This window comes from Aythya fuligula, chromosome 7, assembly GCF_009819795.1.
Source record: "Aythya fuligula isolate bAytFul2 chromosome 7, bAytFul2.pri, whole genome shotgun sequence".
NCBI lineage: Eukaryota > Metazoa > Chordata > Aves > Anseriformes > Anatidae > Aythya > Aythya fuligula.
In genome coordinates this window covers 17,353,536-17,379,313 of record NC_045565.1, presented here as the reverse complement: position 1 = coordinate 17,379,313, position 25,778 = coordinate 17,353,536, and the positions used below count along the sequence as shown (strand labels likewise).

The 25,778-nt window shown below is 47.1% G+C and overlaps 2 protein-coding genes across 3 annotated transcripts; both read right to left on the bottom strand.

The window, feature by feature from the left end:
- Positions 1–1,862: 1,862 nt before the first annotated feature.
- On the bottom strand, positions 1,863–12,677 carry LOC116491423 (2-hydroxyacylsphingosine 1-beta-galactosyltransferase-like). Its single transcript, XM_032191345.1, has 6 exons — positions 12,614–12,677; positions 7,346–8,190; positions 4,639–4,778; positions 4,388–4,464; positions 3,781–4,000; positions 1,863–2,815 (listed from the first exon to the last, which is right to left on the bottom strand). Exons 2-6 carry the CDS (start codon positions 8,186–8,188, stop codon positions 2,500–2,502), a joined length of 1,596 nt encoding a protein of 531 aa, XP_032047236.1. The 5' UTR covers positions 8,189–8,190; positions 12,614–12,677; the 3' UTR covers positions 1,863–2,499.
- A 1,631-nt stretch (positions 12,678–14,308) lies between these two features.
- Positions 14,309–24,459, bottom strand: NOLC1 (nucleolar and coiled-body phosphoprotein 1). Of its 2 annotated transcripts, XM_032191423.1 has the most exons (14): positions 24,342–24,459; positions 24,194–24,249; positions 23,982–24,109; positions 23,268–23,383; positions 22,501–22,675; positions 21,858–21,967; positions 21,305–21,458; positions 20,325–20,465; positions 19,840–19,929; positions 17,880–18,023; positions 17,111–17,671; positions 16,340–16,452; positions 15,862–15,942; positions 14,309–15,575 (listed from the first exon to the last, which is right to left on the bottom strand). In XM_032191423.1, the coding sequence occupies exons 1-14, from the start codon at positions 24,450–24,452 to the stop codon at positions 15,417–15,419; spliced, it is 2,139 nt and encodes a 712-aa protein (XP_032047314.1). In that variant the 5' UTR covers positions 24,453–24,459; the 3' UTR covers positions 14,309–15,416. The 2 variants fall into 2 exon arrangements, with proteins under 2 accessions (XP_032047314.1, XP_032047315.1); XM_032191424.1 differs by lacking the exon at positions 16,340–16,452 and having other exon boundaries at positions 15,512–15,575.
- Between the last annotated feature and the right edge of the window lie 1,319 nt (positions 24,460–25,778).

Genomic DNA, 25,778 nt, shown 5'->3' with positions numbered 1-25,778 from the left:
CCAAATACAGCTCTCCCTGGAGAAGACTCTTCCTTTTAGGGTGCCTTGTGAATGACCACTTCCTAGTCATGAGATCCCTGTGTGGGTTTGTGCTTTACTTCACTAAAAGTAGCTTTCTCACCAAGTTTTTGAACCATCTTTTAATAAGCATATATATTTCAACTCTCTGGCTAGACATGCCTCCTAACTCTGCTGTATGTTTGGAAATGAGCATAGTCATGAAAAGCGTAAGGACTTCAGGATATAGCTAGTAAGAGGCAGCGTGTTAATGTTGCATCTGGTGCTATATTCTCATTTTTTCTGGCTAGAACTTCTTTCTGAATGTGTAAACAGCAAGACAGCATCATTCTCAGTAAACTGGAAAACACTCAGGTTTTTGTAACCCTGCATAGGCTCCTTGGGCCACAAACATTTCCCTACTCTTCTGCTCTTGAAAGCAAAACAAGGTATAGGTCTAGCCCCATCAAGCCATGGTGCCCTTGTTTCTTCTTCTCTTTAAGCTCACCAAGCCACAAACTTCCCAAATCATTTGCTATATTCAGACTGATCTAAACAGACAGACCCTCATGTAGGCTGAATTAATAGTCTCCCTTTTCCTCCCCAGAAAGAAGAAGGAACTGAGCAAAACACCCTACCCCTTCTCCACGCTCACCCGCTGGTAGATGATGACAAAGCCTCCACAGGGCAACCAGCAGCCATGCTGCAGAACTTGCACCAATATATATTTTTCTCCAGAAAACTATCAACCTTGAAATTCCAACTCAGAGGCAGAAAGGTGCCATCTAGCCACTGTTTCTGCCACCTATCTACAACTCCTGCTTTTCCCCTCCTCCCCGTTTGTTTGTAGCTCACCTTGCTCTAATCTCCCCTGTCCATGCCCTCAGCTCTGAGGCATGAAGCCACCTAGGGCTGCTACAAAGCTAGAGCAACAGGTCACCAAGCTCACCCCTGACTACAGCCAGGTGTGGGTATCCCAGAAAACAGCAAGAAATTCCAGGAAATACAGCAGCAGCTTAGGTCTATGGGCTGTTTTCACCCATCCTAGACAGCAAAGAGCAATCTTGTCCAAAACATTTTTTGCTACAGCACCACTGCAAGCTGAGGGCTGGGGAGGGAAGGTTGCACTGCCAGGCATCAGAGAAGCCACTGAGTCAGAGCTGGGCACTGTCCCAACCCAGGGCATCCCAGGAGCCCAGCCAAACTGCTGCTTGAGAGGTTATACACAGCACCTACTTTGGAATGAGAAGCACATGCAAAAGCAGGAGCAGAGCCTGGAAATAAGCCACAGCCAAGAGCACAGCCATCAACCCTCGGTGTGGGGCATCACCAGTCAGACCATCAGCCAGTGCTGCGGGTAGGTTGTGCAACTGCACCCAGGCGTGGGTTTGTCTTAGAGCCCAGGGTGAGTAAAAACACGTGGGTATCGCTCCACACCATGACCCTGAGGGGGACAAGAGCACGCCTGCACATGTTGAAACGAGGAATGCTTTCTTCAGAAAGAACAGAGCTTGTTGCTTCTATAAGCAGGCTGCATGGCCCATTGCCTGTGATCAGATCTCCAAGCTGCTGGCTGCTCTTCCTGTGGTCCTAGCACTTGGCATCTGTTCCAAATTCTTCTTTTATCACAGGTTTGGAGACTCCATGGGCATGGGTGTGTTATGTACAGGCAGAGGAGGGAAGGCACCGCATGAAACCCTGGGAGAAGGCCAAGAGGAATTGCTGACAGAGGTTTGTAGGGGTCTAGAGGTACGTGGAGACTGTAGCAGCAGTGATATGAAGGGAAAACCACGTGAGTCTGCTTGAATGACCTCCTGTTACAAGGACCAGAGGTTCACATTAAACAGACACTGGAGCACTACCACCCAGGGGAATGAATATAACTTTATTTAAAAAAAATAATAATAATTTAGCTCAAACACAAACAAGATTGCAGAGGGTTGATGGAAGCAGGAAGAACAACATTTACCCACAGAACTTTAAACAGACCGGTTTCATTTTCTTTTAAGCAATACTTTCAGTGCCCTTCCCTGTCCACAGCTCTACCTCCAGTCCTCACCTGCACATAAAGGAATCCTGACTCTCAGGGGTCTTGGTGACAAGCCAGAGGAGAAACAATGTCTGCCACACATGAAACGCTATTCCTACCTCCAGAGCCTCCCCAGAGATCCAAAAAGCCAGAAGAGCAACACTAGCATCTAAACCAACGTGCAATAAAAAGGGAACAACTCGCACTCCTCCCTGGAAGTCTACCTACCCATGCCCCATTCCCAGCGTCCTGGCCAAGTGCTTCCACCCATGCCTGAATTCGCGTCCCCGCCCACAGGTGCTGTACACAGAGGTGTGCACACAGGCCTTTGCAATACACCTCCCTCCCCCCGGCTCTTCTCATCCAGACCTGCTGATCTTTTGCCTCTCTCTGTGCCTGCGTGCCGTACATTTCTTGGCACGGCAGCAGTTCGTTTCACAGTGAAGGGATGTGCCCTGGAACATGCTGAGCCACTACTGCAACTTCTTCTCTTCTGTGAAGTGGCCTTTCATGCAGTTGCCATTCTGATAGACAGGGCTGGCCCTCTTCCTCCTGTACCACACCACAGACTTGTAGAGCACAAATCCAATGCTGGCCAGGCAGAGCAAGAGAAGAGCCAAGATGTCCAAGCAGAAGTACTCATATAAGGAGAGGTCATAGACAGCGGGGCGAAGGTAAGGTGCCCCATCATGACGAAGGAGGTACTCCAGCCAGTACACTGTCCTGTTGAGAGCATGCATCGGTTTGTCCAGGTGCAGGGCCGAGATGAGCTTAGCTGCTTTTCTGTAACTGCAAAGGAAGACAAGAAATCGTCAATCTGACAGGGGCCTCATAGCTAAGAAGCGGTCTGATTCAGTGGTGCCTTCAAGTCCCAGGTGATACCTTAGGGGTGTGGCACATTTACTCCAAGATTCGTTTTACATCTGCCTCTAAAAGCCACTCTGATGGCAATCATTAGCCATGGCAGCACAAGCCAGAGTGTATTTTACTGTTTTGTTAACAAGGCTGGCAGTTCAGTTCCTAAGTTCCTTGGTAAGATGACTGCTCAGTGGTTTCTGATGGATCAAAGCTTTTTGAAAGGAGTTTGCAGCAGAAGGTCTCACCCAGAATCAAGCAGCGGTCAGTTGTTTGGTAACTGGCCAAATACTTTGCTACTGAATGGAACACCTTAACAACTTACTCTAAGATCAATAGATGAGTTGATTAAAATTAAAATAAAAAAAAAAAAATCAAGCTCTTTGACAGCACTTCAAACACTAACAGTTGCATGCGTTATATTAGACAGTGGGAGCCCTGTGTCACTGTGCTGCAACAAATCTAGGAAAGGGAAAAAGCCTTGTTTTGAGAAGCAATGGATGAAGCATTATCTGCAGCCCATTGGCTGCAGATAACTGTTTCTACAGAAAGCTTTTTGGACAAGACCAAGGAAATCACAAGTGAAGGATACAATCTCATTTTACCTGATAACAGGCTGGCACTAAAATGAAAGAGGTTTGTGCCTCTGCATCTCAGAAAGCTTTCTAAGAAAATTACAGTCAAAGCCAAACAGGGCTAGATCATGCTCTCTTGCAGCAAATGTTGGAGTATATCTTCCTGCAAACATCTCAGGATTACAAGACACTAACATGTCTGGCCAGCTGAGCAATATTTGCAACTCTGCTTGGTCCACAGGCTATATGGGGGATGACACAAAGGCATCAATCCCTATGTGCAGCCCATACCAAGGAACTGCTTAATGCAGCTGCATGGCTCACCTGGGGTCAGAGATAACCGTGACGATAGCCTGGTAAAGATCCTCTTCTCTCACACTGCTCCAGTCCATGAGAATACCCATGCCCTTCGCCTGCACTCTGGTCATGATGTCAAACTGGTCCCCATAGAAAGGGAATCCCACCACCGGCACACCGTGATAAATTGCCTCAAAGATGCCATTCATCCCGCAGTGGCTGACGAAAGCTTTCACATTGGGATGGCCTGCAGGCAAAGAAACAGCAGCAGGTCAGTGCCTTCCATGCTGAAACAGGGATACTGGTGGCTTCTTCAAGACACAGAGTGGATGCGTGCTTAGGGAAAACCAAACATGCTGAGCACAGAGGATGAAAATTCACGTTATCCTTCAGGAACACAGCAGCCCAAAGCACACAGGGCAGAACCTGGAGAACAAGGGAAGTAAGTGCCAAGATACAGCTTCAGACATTTAGAGATCAGACTCACAACAAGCAAGAGACTTAGACCCACACAGGTGCTGTTTTTCTGGTATGATCTTGCTGTGGTTTGGACTAAACTCCAGAGATGTTGCTAGTGGTACACACACACGCTCAAACACATACACACGCTCACACACACTCAGCCCTGCCTTACCTAGCAGGTCGTTCTGGGGCAGCCACCCCATCATCAGTGTATTCTCACCCAGGTTTCTTGGCTTCTGTCCGAAGTATCTATGGGAAGAGATAAAGATAAAAAAAAAAAAAAAAAAAAAGGAAAAGAAAAACACACACAATGTAATTATAACAATTTATAACAATTATAAATTCAATCAGATCAAGAGATGGAAAGCAAACTGTCTGATTGTCATCCAACTGGAGTTATGAGGAATCCCATCCCCTCCTCACCTCCACACCACCCTCTGTGGGAGGCGGGCAAATGCACCAGCCATCTTCTCCACCAGGTCGTTTGGAAGAGCTCGGATCCCGATGCCAAAGGAGACAACAACAACACCTGCATCTGCTGCTTCCACCCAGAGACGCAGACCCTGCAGGCAAAACACACACAGATGCCTTGAAGTCTTGCTGGAGAAAGGCCCTTCCCCTGTAGCCTCTGCCAGCAGAAAGCTGTCTATGAAGAGGATGAAGCCAAATCTATATGGAGCACAAAGCTAAGCGTTTCTGAGCAGGAAGATACTAAAACTGATGTGATTTCTGCAGCCAGACAGGCAGGAGTTACTTGAGCACAAAAGCTGAGTTTGGGCGCTCCATGCAGAGGTGTCTAGAACTTGCATTTTGTAATACAGCTTTGAAGATGACACAGTTACTCCTTGGTAAGGAGGGCTCTGAAAACATAGGGCCCACATAGGTGCAGCCAGAACTCCTCAGGGAGCTGGAGTGAAAATATTAAGGCTGTTTTCCATCAGCACACTAAGGCAGGAGGCCTACCAGGGTCTCTAGGTGTAGGCTAGAGGCTTCCCAAGATGCTACATGCAGGTGTGTATCTAGGAGGAGTCCTCACTCCTTTTGACTGGCAGGAAGGGAGGAGGCTGGAGGAGAGGAAATCAGCCAGCACACCTGCTGAGGAGTAAAAACAAAGAATTCCCTTTTATGCCAGGCTAAGCTGAGCCTCTCTTGTCATGCTTTCTGTCCCGCTTCAAGCTTCCCACGTATCAGCTCACAGTCAGTGGCATTCTAGGAAAGTTTCTTAAAGTGCCTTTGAATATGAACACTGTAGAAGACTTACGGGCAAAAAATCCCAAAGCAACAACAACAAATTAATTCTGTTTTTAAAGGAGAAAAATAAGATGATTAATCTAGAGTATTTTATTAGTAGTAGTCTACAAGGTTGAGTACTGGTACAGAGGACTTATCCCCAGAGAGTAAAAATGAAATGTGCTTTATGTTTGTCCTCTGTTAAATGCTTCAGGGACTCAAGCCTTTCTTTGCAGAAGAGCTTAAGAAGCCCAAAAATCAACACCACAACAAAAAAATCAAGATGATTTCATCTAAGGGGTTTTGGTTTCTCCATGCTCTTGAATCTCTGATTTTCTTTTGAGCAACATGACTGCTAGAACTGAAAAAGAAGAGAAAGTTCTCGTTTGGCTTTGCTTGATAAAGCTATAATGACTCATAAAGCAGATGATTACATTATCTATTATAATCAGGCTTTCAGAAACAACTTCAGAGTTGCCAAGGGAGGCATGGTTGACCACCAGAGTCTCACCATCTCTCAAATACATATCTATATTCCACCATGCCCTAATTAAAGGGACTCTCAGCCACAACATTTCAAATATGAGGAAATAAATACCTTAATTATATAACCCAGCTTCTGTGGAGATGCCTTATGCTACACCTAGACCTACCAAGGCCCTCTCTTCTGTCAGCATCCTGTACCCTGGGCACAGGCATACCTGCCTGCTAGCACAACAGCCACCGCCTACTGCAGGGCTCTGGACTTATCTCCATCGCTCTTCCCCTAGGCGCCTTCGGCTCTGTTCTTGAAGCCATGAAGCACATGAGTAATGCCACAGCAAGCAACTCCCTTCTTTATAAGGCAGGCGTGTATGCAGCCAGGTTGGACCAAGCTGGTGTTTTGCAAGACCTGTGAGGCAGACACTCTGACACAGCCTTTGGAGCACCCTACATGCGTTACATTACCTGCACGCTGTGCCACACGGGAAAGGGTAATGTGCAACCATACGCATCTGGAGAACTTCTGCTCCAAAGCACCTAAACTCGCTTTTTCCTTTTAACTGCAAAAAAAAATGGCATCCAGAGTCTTGACTAAAGCTGCCATCAGAGATCTAGACAGATCCCATATCATTTGAAACTTGAATCTTATCTCTATTTCAGCCCCTTGGTTGTGACACCAGGACTGCCCAACTGCCTCGGAGTTATTATCCAAGTCTATTTCCCCACAGCATTTGTAAAAGTGCTAAAGCAATGGGAGGAATTAGTATACAGGTACTGCTCCATTCCAATATTGTCTTCCTTTGAAGGCTTTAAGGGCTTGTCCTTCTTCATCTTTACTGAGGATAGTGAGGTACAGACCGGAGAAAGCCTGTGGGATGCCTGGGGAGTTTCCTTCAGGGTTGCCACTTAAGGAAGAGAGGACAATATACTTCAGTTTTGTACACTTTGGCACTCCATGCTGAATTCAATGAGAGGAGAAACACAGCTCTCCCCTCGGGGTTCTTAAGACTACAAGCTTGAGGGAAGAAATATCCTGCCAGAAACTGAACTAAGGAAGAAATTCTGGATTGACTTAAACCAGTGATGAAGAAATAAAGACTAATTGTTCTTCCTATTTCCTCTTCAAATGTAGAAACAACCAACCCACTCATGTTTAAGTCTCAGAGGCAACACTACCATCACAGCACTTCCCACACCATTTTACAGAGAGTGCAGCTGACTCCTACTTCACGGTGGACAAATTAACTATATTCTCCCTGCAACCCCCCCAGTCCTCAGTGCTCCCCATCTCCTCGCTACACACAGGCACCAAAATGCAGCTTCACATGGCATTTATAAGGCCCTTCAAAAGAAGATTTGCACCAAGTACCTCCCCAGGTTAATATGCGATCATGGCTCAAAGCTTTCCTGCACTTACCACTGGAAGGGGCTTTGCAGGCTCAGCAAGGATCCCCCCTGTGAAAATGACATGGGGGAGTGTTGGCCGGGGAAAGTCCAGCACCACGTCGTTGCAGAGGAAGAAGAGGCTAGTTCCATGGACAAGGTCCAGCATGGATGTCTTGGGCTCCACCCTGTGCTTCTCCATGAGACGTTCAAACTTGGGCAGGATGACCAGCTTTGTGGCCACACGAGTGATCACGTAGACCAGGAGGTTCCAAGTCCTGCCAAAGAAGCCCATCCTGTCAGTCATCAGGGAGTTGAACTCAGGAACATAGGCAATGGGGGAAGTGGCGCCAATCTCCGCTGGGAACCAGAAACCAGTGGAGATCACAGCATATTTGACGTGCAGGATGTGAGCCAGGATAAAGCCACACATCTCATTGGGGTCCACCAACAGGAGGTCAAAGTGCTCACGCTGGAGTTTCTGCAGGAGGGTATTGTTTCCCAGCACCAGGTCACAGTTTTCCAGGTACTTTTCCAAAAAGGAGAACATCTCCAGAGAGGTCATCTTCCCTTGGAAGACACGCTTTATCTTCTCCTGCACCCAGGCATCCGCACTCTCCGTGCTGAAGATGCCCCAGTACCTCTGGATGCGGAAGGCGGGCAGGTAGGTTTCCACGTCCCGACCCTCGTGGAGGAGCAGCACGGGGTCGTGGCCCCGGTCAGCCAGCGCCTCTGCCACCCGCATGAAGACTCGCAAGTGGCTGTCGAAGACTATGGTGGGCATGATCAGCACCTTGGCACAGTGACACGGCTTCAGACCGAACGCAGCCACCACAAGGAAAAGAGCAGCAGGGCATGGTAGCACCTTCATCTTCATCACTGCAAGGAGAGAAACATGTCATTAATATAGGATAGAAGCCTCAGTCACGGACTTGGGCAACTAAGAACTGGGAATGTAGCAGCAAGCCAGATGCTCATAAGGTGAGAGAGGAGAGAGCAGTATGGAGTTCACCACTGAGAGGGGAAAAAAAAAAAAAAAAAAAAGAAACCACACACACACAAAACTCAAATACTAGAGCACATCAGGTGCATTTTCTGTAAATTCAGAGCCACTTCTCTGTGCCAATCTGCGCCTAAGGCTCAAAAATTGGCAGACTGACTTGCAGAGAATCAGAGAGGGAGAGCAACTAGCACAGCCCTGCTGGGTCAGAGCACCAGCTGGGACACCCATGCTCCATCCCCAGGTACCACTACAGAACCAGCACAGCTGGATTTTATCACTGTTTCTGCCTCCCCAGAACAGCTGACTGACTGCCTCCCAGCCCTTGCTGTCTGTGCAAGCTCCCTGGGAGGCCCGCAGAGCCCAGAAGGGATGCAGAGAGGCACCCTCTGCTTTTAGCCCTTGTGAGGCACTTTGCTCAGCGCAGACAGGGCAGGAGAAAGCCCGTACCACAGCAAGGCTCCCAGAGAGAAACCTCAGCCCCAGAGAGCGCAGGAAGGGTCAGGATGGAGAGCTGCCCCACCACAGTCACCACACCGGTGACACATCGGCCGTGGGAGGGCAGGGAGGATCAGTGGAAAGGGATGGAAGAGGTGCCAGGACTGATGGGGTGGAAGAGAGCAAACCCAGAAAGCAGCCCCAGAGCCAATGCGCAACATCGGCGGCACAGCGACGCCCCTTAGTCACACTCCTACAGCTGTCACCCCATCCCAGCTGGGAGAAACACCCAGCACTCCTGTTGTGTAAGGGCTGTTGCTACATCACTGGAAGCGAACTCGCCTCACCCACACCTCACATTATTTTGGGAGAAGAATTGCCTGATAATTATTTGGGAACAGTCAGAAGCAGAGCTGTGTCCTGAGGACCCAGTTCAGACTTGCTGGGAAGGGTGCGGGGAAGAAGTTATAATGGGAACAATTATAAGTGGATTTTGGATGGCCTCACATACTAAGCCCAAAAAGGGCTGTGGTAATGTGGTAATGCAGAATTTGGACCAAGATTTTCTGCCAGCTTCTCCACCATTAACTTGATCAATTAAGAGGCAAGAGAGAAAGTCCTAAATACAATCCTACTAAATACAACCTCCAGACTCCCTTCGGCAGCTGGATATTTCTGCCCACTGCTTTCCAGTCCCAGATAGGCAGGGCCACGTCAAAGAAACACAGAGCAGCTGCTAACTGGGACCCTACCTTGTTTCAAAGGCAACTACTGCCAGTGCTTGGACTCTCATCCAGGGCCAGCTGTGCCTGTAGGAGTGAAGAGAAACACCAAAAACGCAAGCAGATGGTAAGGCTGTGTATGGACCAACAGAGCAAGAGCTCCAGGAGGATGGAGGCACTGGTGAGAGCCTGGAGAGAAGGGAACAGAAGCTCCACGAGAAAAGCGAAGACCTGCCCAGAGCAATCCCTAGAGGTGCTGGGAATCCCTTCTCCCTGCCCAAACAACAAGAAGGCTGTAAGTCTTCCCAAGTGGTGGGAGGATGTCAGGCTGTGGGAAGGGACCTTTTTTCCTGCCCCAGCTCAAAAACACCAGAGCACATCCCTGCACTGCCCATGCCCAAAAAGGTACCAGCAGGTACCATAGCCAGGGCAGTACTGGCTGCAGCCCAGCCACCTACACCTGCTTTTGGGCTGTGCACAGGTGGTTCAAGAACACTGTTAAGGTGGCTGTGCCACAGATGCTTTAGGTTTCCAGGTGCAGCAGTGGAGAGGGAGCATTGGTGAGAAGAGAGAAGAAAGCCACCTGAACCCCCCTGAGAAACATCTAACTGGGCAGAAATTTGCCCCTTGGCTTTGCCCTGTTTAACATGTTTGACAAGGAAGGTGTCTGATATTAATGGATGATTTTATCAGTTTAACTGAAGTGAAGTAACTAAACATCCACAGCTCTAAAGACAGATTTCTTGAACTCAGATGTCTTTTTTTTTTTAGGGTGAAGTACTAAAATCTCTGACAACAAGCAGTCTAGGCAGAGATGCTGTCCTGGTTTCAGATTCCAATGAAGAAAGAGCAGTGAACAGAGACCCCAAAAAGGCAAAGAAACTGCCTTTTACATCTCTTCTCCTCCTCCAGCATTTTGTATTGCCTAGTTTCTGCCCACTAACTTGGAAACCCATATTCATGGGGCCAAATTATTTCCTTAGCTGCCTTGTAGTCTCCATCTAGCTCTTGCCCACAGTAAGAACAAATGTTTTCCCTGTAAGCTTCTCAAGAGTTAACAAAGCAGCACAATTCATTTGAAGCCAAGAGGAAAAGACATCTTCACCAGGATGCTCAAAACTCTTCCTGGCACAAGAAACCAAAGTTTGCCTCCTCTGCTGGGTGTGATCCAGAGAAAACAGCACCATCTACTACCATCAAGTTAATGACAGCCAACCCAGTTGTGGCTAATTTATGGAAATGAAAACTCCGTGCAGGCAGGCAGGTATGCAGCTCGGAGAGCAACGCTGCCACTGCAGGACGATGTCGCACCACCAGCAGGAGCTGCTGGGGTGGGGGGGATCTCTAGTATAAGCCTAGAAGATACAGTGAAGATATAGTAAAATAAACTCAATAAAAACATAGGTTGAAGCAGGGAAGTCTAACCATCTAACACAACCCAGTGCTTGGTGGGCTTCTGTGCTCTGTTTTGGGGTTGTCACAACCTTCTACTTCACCATGGTCAGCTGGGTAAATAACACTGGAATACTAGAGTTTTAGTATTAAAAACAGTAAGCAAGGGAAAAAATCCCTTCAAATATAAGCCTTCCCACACAGCTTATAGCCCTGATTTTTCTTAAATATTGTTCATATATAGAGTGAGCAGTGCATGTGTTGTCTGCTCAAAACAGTGTACCTTCCTAGAATTTTTCATTTGATATCTTCATGGCAGCTCACACAAAAAACAAAGAAAGGACAAAGACCAGGTCCCAAAAAGACCAGAAGAGGCAACCACATGAGCCATCAGGTTAATGTCAGAAAAAACATCCCCTGCACCACCCTCAGTCCTACTGCTTCCAGACAACAGCATCAGAAGCACTCTGCTCAGCCTCGTCCATTTTGGAGAGGGAGTTAGGTAGTCCTGAATCAGTTTGAAATTTATAGGACCTTGAGCAACCTTCAGCATCCTTTCTGGATGATCAGAGCTGTGTAGAGGAAGCTCTACAGGCGAGGTGGGAACATGCAGGCCAGCAGCAGGTTGGCAGTCCATTGGTCACAGCCAGGGAGCCGCGGTACTACAGAAAATAGCTGATCCGTAACAACAGAAAATAAATTAAAATCGGTACGTCAGCTCATCAGGCATTTGAAACTAGAAATACCTTCAAGAGCTCGAGCTGGTGGGCGGTGTCTAACACCATGCACCTGCTTCCACGCCTGATCTCTCATCACGCACTGAGTCTGGCCGGGTGGTAGGACAGATTTCCCCCACCCCACACCCCCAGGCTTCCCAGTTGTCTTCTGGAGGGGTCAGAGATGGTTTGTAACACCACCAGGCTCTTCCGGACAGCTTTCCTCCTGCTTGCGACACGGCTGCAAGACACAGAAGCAGCTGACGTGCGGCAGTGCTCTTCGCGAGCTCTCTCAGGTCTGCAGCACGGAAGCATCCAGGAGCATTACTTGTAATCCCCAGGTGCCAGAGACAGACAGGCCAGGGGCCATTTCCAAATATTCATGAGGGCCACAGACCTTGAAGTGAGCACACACCACAGCTCAGTGCATTTTGGTCTTAAGAGCAGGTTATGGCCGTACGGCAGTCAGGTTTAACAAGTTCTCGAGACTGCGGAGAAAACCAGAGAGCTACGAGAGCACCCAGCAAACTTTAGAGAAGCAAACTTTAGAGGGGCTGGGGAGACAGCCTTCCACCTCCTGCCCTGCCATCTCGGCTTCTTCTGCAGGGAAGCACCGCGTTAAAAGCCAGACGGCACTAAGCGCCGCGGAAGGTTGTGAAACCTGTGTAGGAAGCGCTAGGGACTGATAAAGCCCTGCCAGACGAGTCCGATCGCATTTAAAACAGCGTTGAGGAGCTGAGGAGCAGAGATAAGGCTCATCTCCCGCACCAGCAGCGACGCCCCCGCACACACAGGAGCCTGCCGGGCTCCGAGCGGGCGGCAGGGGCGAAACCCGGCCGAGCACAGCCGGGGGGGGGGATGCCGAGGGATGGGGGAAAGGAGGGGAAGGGAGGGAAGGGGAGGCTCACCTGGGGAGCACGAAGCGAGTCAGCGCAGCAGCACCCAAAAACCTCGGCTGGGGCACCCGGGGCTGACCCTGCCCAGCCCAGCAGACCCCAGCCCCGCGCCCCTCGCGGCCCCGTCCCGGCACCCACCTGCACCCAGAGCCGGCCCCAGCGCCGCCGCAGAGCCCGGCCCCTTTCATGCCGGCCGGCGCCGGGCGGGGCGGCCCCAAACCCAGCCCCAAACCCGGCCCCAGAGGCTGAGCGGGGCGGAGCAGGGCCGGGCCCGCCCGCCGAAGGCTATCTCGGGCCTGCGGGTGGGCGAGGGGCGACGGCACCGGCAGCAGGAGGGGCTGGCCCCGCCGGCCAGTGCAGCGTTAACTGCGGCTCGGCACAAGCTGTGAAGGGCACGGTCCTGCCTTGGGGGTGTCAGGCATGTCACAGAGCATCCCAGCTTTTCCCTAGAGGTATAGGGCAAGGGAAAAACAAGCATCATAGTGCTCAATACCTCCACCAGGCCCTACTTATTAGGGAGTTCCCTTACCCTGCACAGAGCAGGAAGGGATCAAAGGAAACACCGCATCTCTAACCAGGTAGATACAGAGTTGAGTTGTGCCTCTGAGTTCTTACTCCCACAAGTTGTTGCTACCCATGTTGTATGGCGGATACCACAAAGCTACTTTGGCAGCAGCATTGCAGAAGAGCTGACTAGTTATTCGAGTGGGAAGTGACTCAAGAAGCCTGAACTTGGCTTGGTATAAGTAAATATCCAACTCCTGTTTTCTCCAAATTTCTTGCAGCCACTTGCACAGGCCACCTTTCATTTTTGTTACAGCCATGTCAGTGCATAAATTAGGAGACAAGAATTAGTTGTAGACAGATGTAGTCAGACTTCCCAATTCACCTTTAAGATAGAGCATAGCTACACAGCTCAACATTCATCCTTCCCTCCCCTTTTCCCACCCACTATTCCACATCTTTAACTGTCAGATCCACAGAGATTACAAAGGCAGCAATCTTTATTTTCTGAGACACTTCTGTGCTCACACATAAAATACCCCCAAAACATTAGTTTTGTTTAAAAGTTTCCTTTGACAGTTACAAAGATAAAGAAAAGAGGACAAACGACAAATTACAAGCTGTATTTAGTTCAAAACCCCAGCACAGAGAAGTACTCTTCCCACCTTCCTTTGGCCTCCAACTTTGAGCTCTTTGTAATAACCAGGGTCTCCTGGCTCCCTCTGCATCGTTGCCTAGAATCCAACAACCAGGCTGATTGTGCAAGCTTGAGGGGAAGTCCTGAAAAATGTTCATCGAAACAAGTTGCAGTGTTTGCGTATGGGATTGTCTCATCACTCTCAGCCAACCCTCAATTATGAGGCATTGCTTTGTACACAAATGTGTCTTCCTCTAACAACAGGGCTCTCATTATCGGCACCCTTCTGGGAGTGAATGGAAACATGGAAATAAGGCCCAACATAACCTCTTAGTAGCTGGCAATCTCACAAGATGAGGTGAGATCTCACATCCCACTACCCTTTTTCCCAAATATGCTTTACCACTGTTCAATTTATCCTGGCTATGTGCTCAGTGTAATACTCTGTAAGTTAAAATTAACTTAACTCACCTTACAAAAATAACATAGTTGGGGGATATATATTACTTTTAAACTGTGAGTTTACTAGAAATAGCAAGGAGGGCAGTCACACAACTGGAGGGAAAGCAAGACCTCTCAACAGCAGCAAGCCTTTAAATTATCACAGTTGCTCATGAAATCTCAGTTTAAGCTGCAAGTTACTTAACTTGAGATCTCATTTGCCATACAGAATTAGTGCTTGAAGCTAACACTTCAAGACTTGCAACAATAAACTTTATTTGCCACAGTGCTGTAGGAAACTGACATTTTAATTCCTCAAAGGGACTTTACAGGTAAAAACAGTTCAGAGAACAAGTGATCCAACTCAGTAAAGAAATTTAAGGCATCAATGTTACATTCATCTCATCAACTAACAAGCTGTATGGCACATTGCTGAGTAACCATAAGCTGGCATATTATATGCTCAGAGAACATGGAGTAGTGCCGCACCGCAGTCTAAGCTTCCAAGAGAAAAGAAACCTCACAGCAATAAGCAGAGATAGGTTTAAAAAAAAGGACCTTGTTTCTTCTGTCTCCTTAAGCACTCCCACTAAAGACTTCTTCAAATATGATAACCTATCTTTTGCTATCTTCAATCCCCGGCTACATTCCCAGCATAAGCAGTACTGAAGACCTTGTCCTTTTTGACAATAGCACCCAACTTGTAACTCCAAGCCATGTGATTCCTCAGCTACCCAGGTGTGTCTATACTCTGCTCCTTTAACTACTCTAGTTAGTAGCCTCAACAGGAATGGAGGGAAGAGGAAGGTAAGAATTTGCGGCAATGTGAAACTGTAGGAGAAGGAAACAAAAGCGAAATCCTGCCACACTGCAACTATAAATTTGAAATGTCAGATAGGAATGGGGATTACAGCCACAGTGTTCAAATGAGTTATTCTTACTGTAAGAAGTTTTCCAATGCTTGCAATTTTACATCTGATTAAAACTACCTGAAACAGAAACAGGTTAAGTTACAGGGAAATAAATTTTCTTTACTAGATGGACAAGAAATTGAAAGGAAAAAAAATAAATCACTGTCAGCCTTCTAAAATAAGACTATAAAAAAATTAAAACTTGGAGGTCACCCTAGTGGCATCCAATAACACCAGCTCAATGGTTCCACATTAGGGGCCTAATCCAGAATTAGAAATAAAGGGGGGTAACGTCCGACCACTCTCCCATATCCCCATACTGGAACTTCCTGCTCCGCAAGGGGCTGTGGAAGGTGGCATTCCAGGATGGCTCACTGATGTCCATAACATCCACATGCCCATCCAAGTGATTCTGGTGAGCCGACAGTTTACAAATACCCAAACATTTTCAGTCACTTTCAAACTTGACTGAATTGACTTGAGTTGATATAGTGCCTCCACAGTAGCTGCCTCGTTTTTTCTTAGTCTTCTCATGACGAAAAGATTTGCCCTTAGTGAATTTCAGGATATTGTTAGCCTTTTCTCCCCAGTCACCAGCTGCTCCTTTCTGTGAGAGATGAAGGGGAAGAAGAAGAAAAAAAATTCATGTCAATACTCATGAGAGTAAAGGCAATGCTTTGCACGTCATCCTGCCCAGCAAGTGCCAGTGCAGGATCACTAGAGCTGACACCACTCCTATGCACCTCGTGGCAGTGCTCAATGCACTTCCTAACAGCACCTCCTGGTGGAAAAAGTTCCCACCAGAAGACTGCCCAAAAGCACACCAAGGTTGCTCTGGTGACCTGTATTTGCAGAGGTCAAGTGTTAGCACTCTGAGCACTACCTAGCCATACCTTTGCATCAAATGAGTTATCAGCAACGCGGGCATCCACTTCAATTTCTTCTTCTCTTACACGTCGAAAAGGAGAAGCTGCCTGTTAAAGAAAATGAGATACAGTAAGTGCATACGTGCACATGCTATTCCCTTGGTGACAGGCTCCTTCCCTCCTTGCCCTGCAAATATGGAGCTCTGTACAGGTCACCTCAATCCTTAGCCATTTCTCAAGATTTGTAATCCCTTCTGTTCTTCAGATCAAGCAGCACAGGGACAAGCGCATCCAATCAACCTTTGCCAGAATAACACTACGCACATATGTGCATTACCTAGGCTTCTCCAGACAAGATTCAAGTGCTTGAGAAAGGGACAAAAAATATAAATAATTTCTGTGGGCTCCACCCAAAAGAAAAAATCCCACAAAAGAAACCCAACACACTATTGGTTCAGTAGGCAACGACACCTCTCCTACTAGTCAGCAGTCTGCCCACACTCACCCGTTTCACCTTAGGAACGGTGTGTGGTGTTTTGGTTTTGATCTTTGCCTTTTTACTGTCTGGTGTCTCTGACTCCTCAACATCTTCCCTCTTCCGTTTCTTCCTGATCATGCCTGTTAGATGTAGAGCAGTAAAATTGAAGAGGGAGTAATTCCAGTGTTGGGAAAGGTAATAGCATCTCTCCCCCCAAAATGCAGTGCTGACACATGAGAGTCAGTCCCTGCATTATCCCACCAAGAAAACAAACACCAATAGCTATCCTGGGGCAGCAAGGATTTTTCCATCTTATCCTAATGAATAATTACCTTTATATTAATGACTTAGTGAACTCAAAGTTCTGTCAGCTAAAATTTGCCAGTTGTTGGAGTCATCATGTATATACTCAAGCACTCCACTACTGCATTCAAAGTGGTTTCCCTCCTGAATGGAGGAAGATTGTGCACTGGGACACCTGTGGTGTCCCATTCACAGCATAGATAAAGGCCCTCCAGTAGTTTGCCTTGCTCTCACTGACAATCTTCTCCAAGCACAGATGGCAACCACCAACAACCGTGGAGAAGAGTGCTCCATGTTATCACACGTTTCATTGCCAGCAGATATATAATACAGACAAAAAGGAACAAAATAAGAACTGGTCCTTCCGCCTCTGTACTGCATTGGTAGTTCTAATAGGATACACAAAGCAGACTAAACACTGTTTAAGAATGGCTCCCACTGATGTTTAGCTCAGTAACACATTGACCAACAGACCCAGTTCCCAGACTGTAATACCTCCATTTGCTTTTCCCTTCTCCTCTTCAGAGCTGCTTTCACTGCTGCTACTGCTGTCATCTGCTGGCTTAGACTTCGCATTGTTTGCTGTTGGTGTAGATACTTTTGCTTTTTCTGTGGAAGGAGTGGTCTGAGAACTGTTCTGTGCCCCCTTCCCTGCCTTTTTGGGTTTCTCATCCTCTTCACTGGAACTATCAGATGAGCTGCTACTACTGCTAGAAGCAGCTGTCTTCTTCCCCACAGTTGCTTTTGCTGCCCCTGGAGATTTGCTGGCTGGTTTCGCTGCTGGCTTCTTTTCCTCCTCACTGCTTGAGCTCTCAGAGTCAGAACTGCTTGCTTTTTTGGGCGCTGGGGTAGGTTTGGACACTGGCTTAGTCGCTTTGACAGCTGATTTAGCTGGAGGGGCTTTCTTCTTTTTCTCATCCTCAGAGCTGCTGGAGCTGCTATCTGAATCAGAGCTACTTTGTGCTTTCTTTGCAACAGGTTGTGGCTTCTTTGCCGCAGGGGTTGCTGCTTTAGCTGTGGGCTTCACTGGGGTCTTCTTGTGAGAGCTATCAGAATCTACAACAGGAATCAAAATTCAAGACTCAGCCCTATTCAACACGAAGGCAACAAATTCAATGCTGACACAGCGCACTTCTCTAGCTGCTCAAAACAACACTGCAGTGGGTATTCCCTGTCCAACTGCAGCCTCATATCCAGACTAGAAACACAGATTTAGGAAAGCACAACATGCAGGCAGTAATTTTTTTTCCTTCTATCCCAATACCTGAGCTCTCTGAGGAGGAGCTGGAGTCCTTCTTTGCTTGTCCAGGCTTGACAGCTGCTTTTGCTGGTTTGGAAGCGTTCTTTACCAGAGGTTGTTTAGCTGGGGGCTTACTCACTACCTTCTTCTCATCTTCAGAGCTAGAATCTAAACAAAAGGACATGCCTCCAGTTAATAATCTTATGGTGCAAGTTATTTGAGCAGTGACATGTGCATAACTCGTGGGAAAATAAAAAGCAAAACTGGTTGTAGCCTAACACTGAGACACCAGGTAACTGGCAATAAGCAGTATTTGATGAGTGGGCAGGGGACAGCATTTGCCTTTCTTTTTTGGGAGAAGTGGAAATAAGGAGAAGTTTAAGTTCTTCATTAATGCACACAGAAAGCAGCAGATATTTGGAGAACAACACAGGAGAAGAGGTATGGAATAAGGAACTGTAGAAGTACAGATACCACCAAAAACCAGCTCAGGGAGAAGAAACTGAGAAAAGTACTAAAGATCAGAGAACAGGCAAGAAATTAGAAGAGAGAATTGTCAAAAGAGAGAATACAGTGAGGAGGCAACAGATCAGTATCTCTTTTTAGTTTTCTATTTCTTATGTCAGATGTGGTTAGTATTCCAAGGGACTGGAAATTTCTGCATGCAAATACTTTATTCACAGCAATCTGGAATACTACGCCTGATCTATTCCAATGTTTCTGAACCCCTTCTTCACAACAGTAAACAGATCACTGTTTACTTCTGAAAAAAATAGGCAACAAAACCAGAAAACACACACAAATTCCTGCTACTTGTGAAAGGCCATACAGTCTACTGCCAGCAGATAGACAGGCTGCTATCACCCACAGCCCCTGCTGTGGCATTATGGATTTTGAGATACAAGAACCAGGACACCCCTAAACACTGGGGGAAAAGCGTATTGCATAGGGAGCCAATGAAATACAGCATTGCAAACCCTAAACCTGATCAACAGAAGATACAAAGCATGCTGTCCTGTATTTCTAGGGCAATATTAGAAGGCATCTTTTGAGTCTGTTTTGAAGTTGGTACTGTGGTAGTATTTTTTCATTTCCAGAACTTCTCCAAAAGCCCATAATGGGATAACAAAGTGAAAAGCTTAAGATACGGATCCTCAAAAAGAGTAACCACAAACCTTCCTGGGTAAACTTTCTAAGCATGATGCTCCCACCCCCTCAACTGTCCTCGTTTCATTTAGGACAGACTTCATTTTCCTCCTAGTAGCTGGTAGGGCACTATGTTTTGGCTTAGGATGAGAAGAGTGCTGATAACATACTGATGTTTTGTTGCAGAGCAGCGCTTACACCAAGCCAAGGACATTCCAGCTTCTCACTCTGTCCTGCCAACAGGCAGGCTGGGGGTGCAGCAAGAGCTGAGAGGGGACAGACCCAGGACAGCTGACCCAAACTGGCCAAAGGGGTATTCCATCCATCTGACATCATGCTAAACAATATATAGGGGTGGCTAGCTGGGGGGGGAGGAGGGCCAGACTGCTCAGGGTTAGGCTAGGCATCGGTCAGCAGGTGGTGAGCAACTGCATTGTGCATCACTTGTTTCGTACACATTAGTAGTAGTACTATTACCATCATCGTTATTATTGTCATTATTATTTTGCTGTCTTAATAAACTGTCTTTATCTCAACTCACAGGCTTCACTTTCCCAGTTCTCTCCCCCATCCCAGAGAGGGAGGGGGGAGGGTGAGCAAACGGCTGTGTGGTGTTTAGCTGCTGCACAACATCAACCTAACAACATGGTCTCAGCTGGTGCCTCACAGTCAAGCTCTGCTCTGTGATGCAGGCTGCTTTTCAATTTCAGACCTTGTTAGCTATGGAGACTGCAAAGCTTTCAAGCTCATATGCTGAAGACCTTTGCAGATACACCACTGCACACCAACTTGGCCAATGCAAACATTAGCAGAAAGCAAAACTGTTTGTTGAAGTTACCTGAATCACTGTCTGAACTGGATTCCGCCTTCTTGGTAGTCACAGCTTTGTTTTGTGGGACAGGGGTTGTTTTGGCTACTGCTGCTTTGCCTGCAAGAGCAAGTCTAACATTAATAGGCCACATCCACACCAAACCTTTGTCCCAAAGTCCAAACCTTTCCAGAAAGCTCCCTATTCAGTACACCAGTCATTCAGACAGCATATCAGAAGCCAAGCAAGGATGTGGCCAGCTACACTAATGAATCTGGCTCATTCTGCATAAACCAGAGCCCAATAACTTCTCAAACTGAATAACCCAATTTGCACAGCTCATACCCAGAGCTCATACAGTGGTATGTGTGGGACAGCTTCAAATTACCCAGTCTTCCAGAGAAAAAAATAACACAGATCCATCATATGGCTTTTTCAAGGAAGTCAAGAGACTGACAGGGCACTGACTGCATCACACAATACTTCCTTTGCAGTCTCTGCTCCTCACAACATACCTGTTCCTCCCTTTGGGGGCACCTGCTCTGCCTCATCGCTACTGTCTGAGGAGTCACTGCTGTCAGCCTTCTTCACTGGAGCCTTGGTAAGGCCTTTCTTTGTCTGCGCAGCTTGAGGAGGTGGTACAGCACTGTACTGACCTAGACAGAGACAGCATAAGATGCCTGTATGGTAATGCAAGCAGCACATTCAGTTGTTATAGTTAGAATAAAACACTTCCGCTACTTGGTTCCATCTACTCCTCTTCTGTATATAATTTTATATAATTCTGCTTATAATTTGAAAGGTTACACCTGCTCCACACCGCTTCTACTGTGAGTTTAATTCCCCTCTTATGGTTTCAGCTGACCCTACTATCTCTAAGGAAGTCTTCTCCTCTTCTGGAAGAAGGAGAGCTTGCATTTCCAACCTTTCAGAAAAAATACAGATTTCAATTGTTGCTAGTTTGCATTTACTACTTTCTCAAGTCCTCTGGTTAGAGCACCAGACTTGAGTTTCTATGCTTGATCCTCCACTCCGATCAGCTCTCTACTGAAATCCGAGAAGTGCTACACTACATTGGACATAGGCCCATTTAGGCCATCCGCTGAACTACAACCTAACAGCCCTGGATACTTCAGGGAAAAATAAAAATAGCTTCAAGTGCTGCTGTTACAGAATAACCAAACCACAGACAAATTACCTCCAAAATCCTTGCAGATAGGAAATCTGCAAGATGGTCCAAGACCATCTGAACAGAAAATATGCAGTAAAGCAAGCAGCATCGGAATCTCTCCCATTCCCCATCCTTTACTGAGGATGGGTCTGAATTTTAAACTTAGCATACACACAAAAAAAAAATCTGTTCTTTCTGCTTCATGATACTACCACTGCTTAGATGCTTGGGGACAGCAAGATTTGCCTGTGGCTGGCAGCTGGTAGTCCTGCTGTCCTGCGGGAAGTATCCTCCCACATAGCAGTAACAGTGTTAAGTGCTTACCAGACTTAGGCTTTTTTTTTGCAGGTGCCTTTTCATCATCTGAGCTGTCAGAAGAGTCTTCACTACTGGAACTTTCCTTGGCAGGGGCAGGTTTGTTTTTTCCTGGACATGCCTGCGTGGCTACAGGTTTGGGCAGAGGTTTCTTGGGAACAACCTTATCACAAGGAGAAAAGATACACTTAAAATCATAATACAGAAAATCTTGGGCATAGAGTTGCAGGAAATACTTTTAAACATTCTCTAGAAAAAAAACAACAATGTTACAGGTAGCTAAGCACAGAGGATTCATGCAAAAGTGAATATATAATAGAGACTACAATATATTCAAGATACAAGGAGATGTCTTCTGTAGAAAGTAGCAGAAGAAAGCCAGGGCATAGAGAGAACACAATCCCACTATAGAAAGGAAAAAAAGCTGTGTAAGAGCCATAAAAGCTGCACTCAGTATCTATGCAGTCTCTAACCTAGTCGTTTCAGTTCCAGAAAGCCAAAGATATACCCAGTGTTACTACATCTCTACAGTCTTCATTAAGTCTTTGACAGTCTAATTTACCTTCTTCGGTGCAGCTTTTTCCTCATCAGAATCTTCACTACTGCTGCTACTGCTGCTGCTTGGTGCTTTTCCATTGACCACCTTGGTGGTTGCCTGAGCAGCTTTACTTCCTTTTGAGAAAAATACAAAGGGATACTAGAAAATATGTTCTGGGAGATGAGGAGTAATTATATTCAGTGTAGTATAAGGTATAGTAGATTAAAAACCAAGAAAAGTCAATAAGAAACAATTAAGGCAGTACTGTGAAGCTTTTGCTTTACCCTTTTAGTTTAGAAACAGTTTACAGAAAAACATCCATTTTAGCTGACTAGAAGTTCCAGGAATACAGACTAAATACCACTTTAAACTTTCTTCACATAAAGAGCAGAGCTGAAGACACTGAGATAAAAGCACAGCATTAGCAGTTAGGGTTGCTGATTGCAGCTACTTATGGCAACAATACAGCATTTGTGACCTGAAGTTTTATTTGCAATCAGTTCTACACCTGACCCATGTTGTAAGCAGACTGTGCTGGAGTGCAAACAGCTGGGACAACAGACTTTCAGACTATGTTAACATGTCTTAGCATGTAGGTATAACCTCCATCACTCCTCCCTGTGCTTTTTTGTCCACTCAGACTCATCATACATAACTAAGGAGGTACCTGCTTTAGGTGTTGCTGGTTTTGGTGGCTCTTTTTTTGGTGGCTCTTTTTTTGGTGCTGCTGCTTCTTCTTCTGAGCTGCTCGAGTCAGAGCTGGAGCTCTCTGCTTTCTTCTGAGGCTGGGTTTTGGTTACAGCTGGTTTTGCTGCAGGTTTTGCTGCAGGTTTTGCACCTTTCTAAACAAAAGGAAGAAAACTGATTAAGTTCTGTAGCAGAGCAAAGAATAAGAGGCTAATAAACAGGACATATATAGGAAGTTCAAACAGCTGGAAGTCTCAGTGCCTAATGGTTACTGTTTGAAAAAAATCTCTGGATAATGGCTTTGCTCTGGGAAGCCTCCCAGAAGTCCATGGGAGGCTTCCTTTGCTCTTCAGTCTCCAGTTCTGACTCCTCAAAATGAGGGAGATCTGAGGTTGGTGCTGTGTTCTTTCCCTCTGGGGTCCTTATTAGCTTGAAAATAAGTAACCCTGTTTTGTCTCCTGAAGTATGACACCATTTTTCCTGCCTCTACTTCTCAAAACTGTAACTGCAGCAAGTAAAAAAGGAAGATTCTTATTTTATAGATGCATACAAAGAAGTCTAACTTGTTCTCATGGTTTTAAAAACCCTCCTTTAGAAAAATAAAAGCATCTTATTATGTTGCACCTGCAGCAGTCTATGCCCTTCACAGTACAGGAAAAGCGAGCTCCATTTCAGAGAAAATTTTGCTGGTCAAGTTTGCTATTATTGATCATTATCAAGTATGCATTAAAGCAGCTAGAGGCTGACCTTTGCTGGCTTCTCCTCCTCCTCTGAGTCTGAATCATCACTGGAGTCCTCGCTGCTGCTTTCTGCCTTCTTGGCTGAAGGAACTGCTTTTGCCTTGGTGACAGCTGTTGCATTAGCTGCAAATAAAGGACAGCATGCTAACTAGTAAACTAATTCACAACTTTCACACACACATATCCTGCACATCAGGTCAAAAGAATATATCAAGTTCAGTAAACGATGTCTGAACCCCGTAACACTGATCTTCAGTTTGCATTTGTCAAGTAACATACAGCAAGAGCTTCCAAAACAGGTGTAGGCAAGAAGATAGAAACAGTTACAGATTCATTCATTCTTATGTACTTAAATGCGAACATCTATCAGAAAAAGAAGATCCCACGTAAAAAGAGTCCTCACAAACTGAGAGAACGTTAATTGGCCCTATACACCTTCTATAAATATATATATATATATATGGAAAGCATAGACAAATGAAAGAGCAGTGTAATGCTGTGTTAAGGCTCTGATTAAGCTACACGTGGATGAAGAACTCACTTACCTAGGATGAACGCATACCATAAAAGGGAACCACAGGCAAGAAGTTTACCAGAAACAAGACCAGGACACAAACCCAGCCCTTGGTAAGGGCCCTGAACAACTTCAGGTGAAAAGTAGAGCTGAGGTGTGCGTGCAGGCCAAGCAGAGGCTTCAGCCAGAGCCCTCCCCACCCCTCACCTGGCTTCTTGGCCGGGGGCGCCTCGTCCTCCTCCTCCTCACTGGAGCTCTCCTCGCTGCTGGAGGCCGCCTTCCCCTTGGCGCGGGCTCCGTTGGGGACGAGTTTCCTTTTCTTGGCGGCGGGCGACCTGCGGGAAGGCGAAAGGCAGCGCTCCCACCGCCCCCCCGGCACCCCCCCGGCACCCCCCGTTCCCTCCGCGCCCCCCACTCACTGCAGCCAGTAGCTGAAGATGTCCAGCAGCGAGGCGTGGTTGGGGTCCTGCTCCTTCTGCGGGGGGACACACACACAGACAGCGCTCAGCCCCCCTCACTGAGCCGCCAGCCCCCCCTTTCTTTACGCCCCCCCCCCCCACCACTCACCGCCGCCGCCTCCCGGGCGAAGGCGCGCGCGGCCGCCTCGAAGCGGTGCTCGCGCAGGAAGCCGAGCACCAGCGGGAACAGGTCGCTGGGCACCGCGCGCCGCGCCGCCATGCTGCGCCAACACGTGCCGCCTGCGCGCGCAGCGCCGGAAAGCGGGGGCACAGGGAGGGAGGGGAGGGCTCCGCCCGCGGGGCAGGCGCCGCCGCCATCTTGTGTGTGTGTGTGAGGGGAGGGAGGGAGGGAGGTGGGGAGGGGAGGAAGGGGCTGGCCTCACACGCCCGGCCGCCGGCAGGGGGCAGCCCCTGGGCTGGTTAGGAGGGAACTATAAGTAATGCTGTGAGTCTAAGAGGACTGTGAGGCTATACAAACGTACAGCAGTAAGGTTAGGGATAAAGCTCGCAGCAGATATGCCCGCAGAAATAGTCTAAGCAAGCGCTAAAGGGTCAGGTGAGAGCTTAAATGGAGCTCCTGGGCTCAAAGGTGGGGTGGGTGTCACAGGTGGGGCTGGTCAGGACAACAGTGGGCTGTTGGTGTGCTCAGGGCCCTGATAAGGAGGAAATTTAATTCAGCTGATGTGTAGCGCTGTGGCTTTAAACTAGTGGATCTGCAAGGTGCTGTTCTTGTAGGGTTAGGGAGCAAAAAGCACGTTGCGTGTTGCTGTGCTGTGCTGTAAGCTTCTCCCATTGTGTTAAATGCCACTGTGAGAAATGCTATTAAGTTAAAGGCTTATTCATTAAGTGCTTTTTTTTTTTTTTTTTTTTTTTTTTTTGGGCTGCTCCCACTGTGGTCTGCCCATATAACATATGGGATTGCTCAGATTTATGTTGCAGAAAATAAACTTTCCAGAATCCGCTTTTTCCTCTCAGATCCTACAGTTCCTCCTTATTTGGGACTGTAAGATGCATCCAGAAGCTTCACCTGTGAAACTCAGCACAAGTTTTGTGCTTGTTTGTGTTAGAAAGGAAGAGGCACAGTCATTGCTAGTGAAGTGTCCTTAGTTTAAGTCCTGTTATCTAAGTCTGCTGTGAGGAGTCAAGGAGACTACTGGCTGTGTTTTCAGTACTGAAAGATAAAGTGTGACTTTTCATAGACAAAGTTTCTTTCTATTGCCTTTATGGGATCTCAGAGCAGATGGATTAGAGCAGGTTTCCCAGAACACAAGGGAAGCAAGAGAAGAGCCTTCCCATTTTACAGGTGTTAGGGAGTGACGTGTACCTGTCTGCCATGAGAGTCATCAGCTGAACCTGTCCTGTTTCCCTACCAAGTACTCAAATCAAATTGCCTCTAACATCAGTGCACTGTGGGTTTGAGCAACAGCTCCAGCAATTCAACCAGCTACGAGATCTGACCTCCATGTGGTGGATTTTGTGGGACAGATTTTCAGGAAAGACAAAGTGACATATGTCTTCCTGTCAAGCGTAGCTTGGGTCGGTGCTG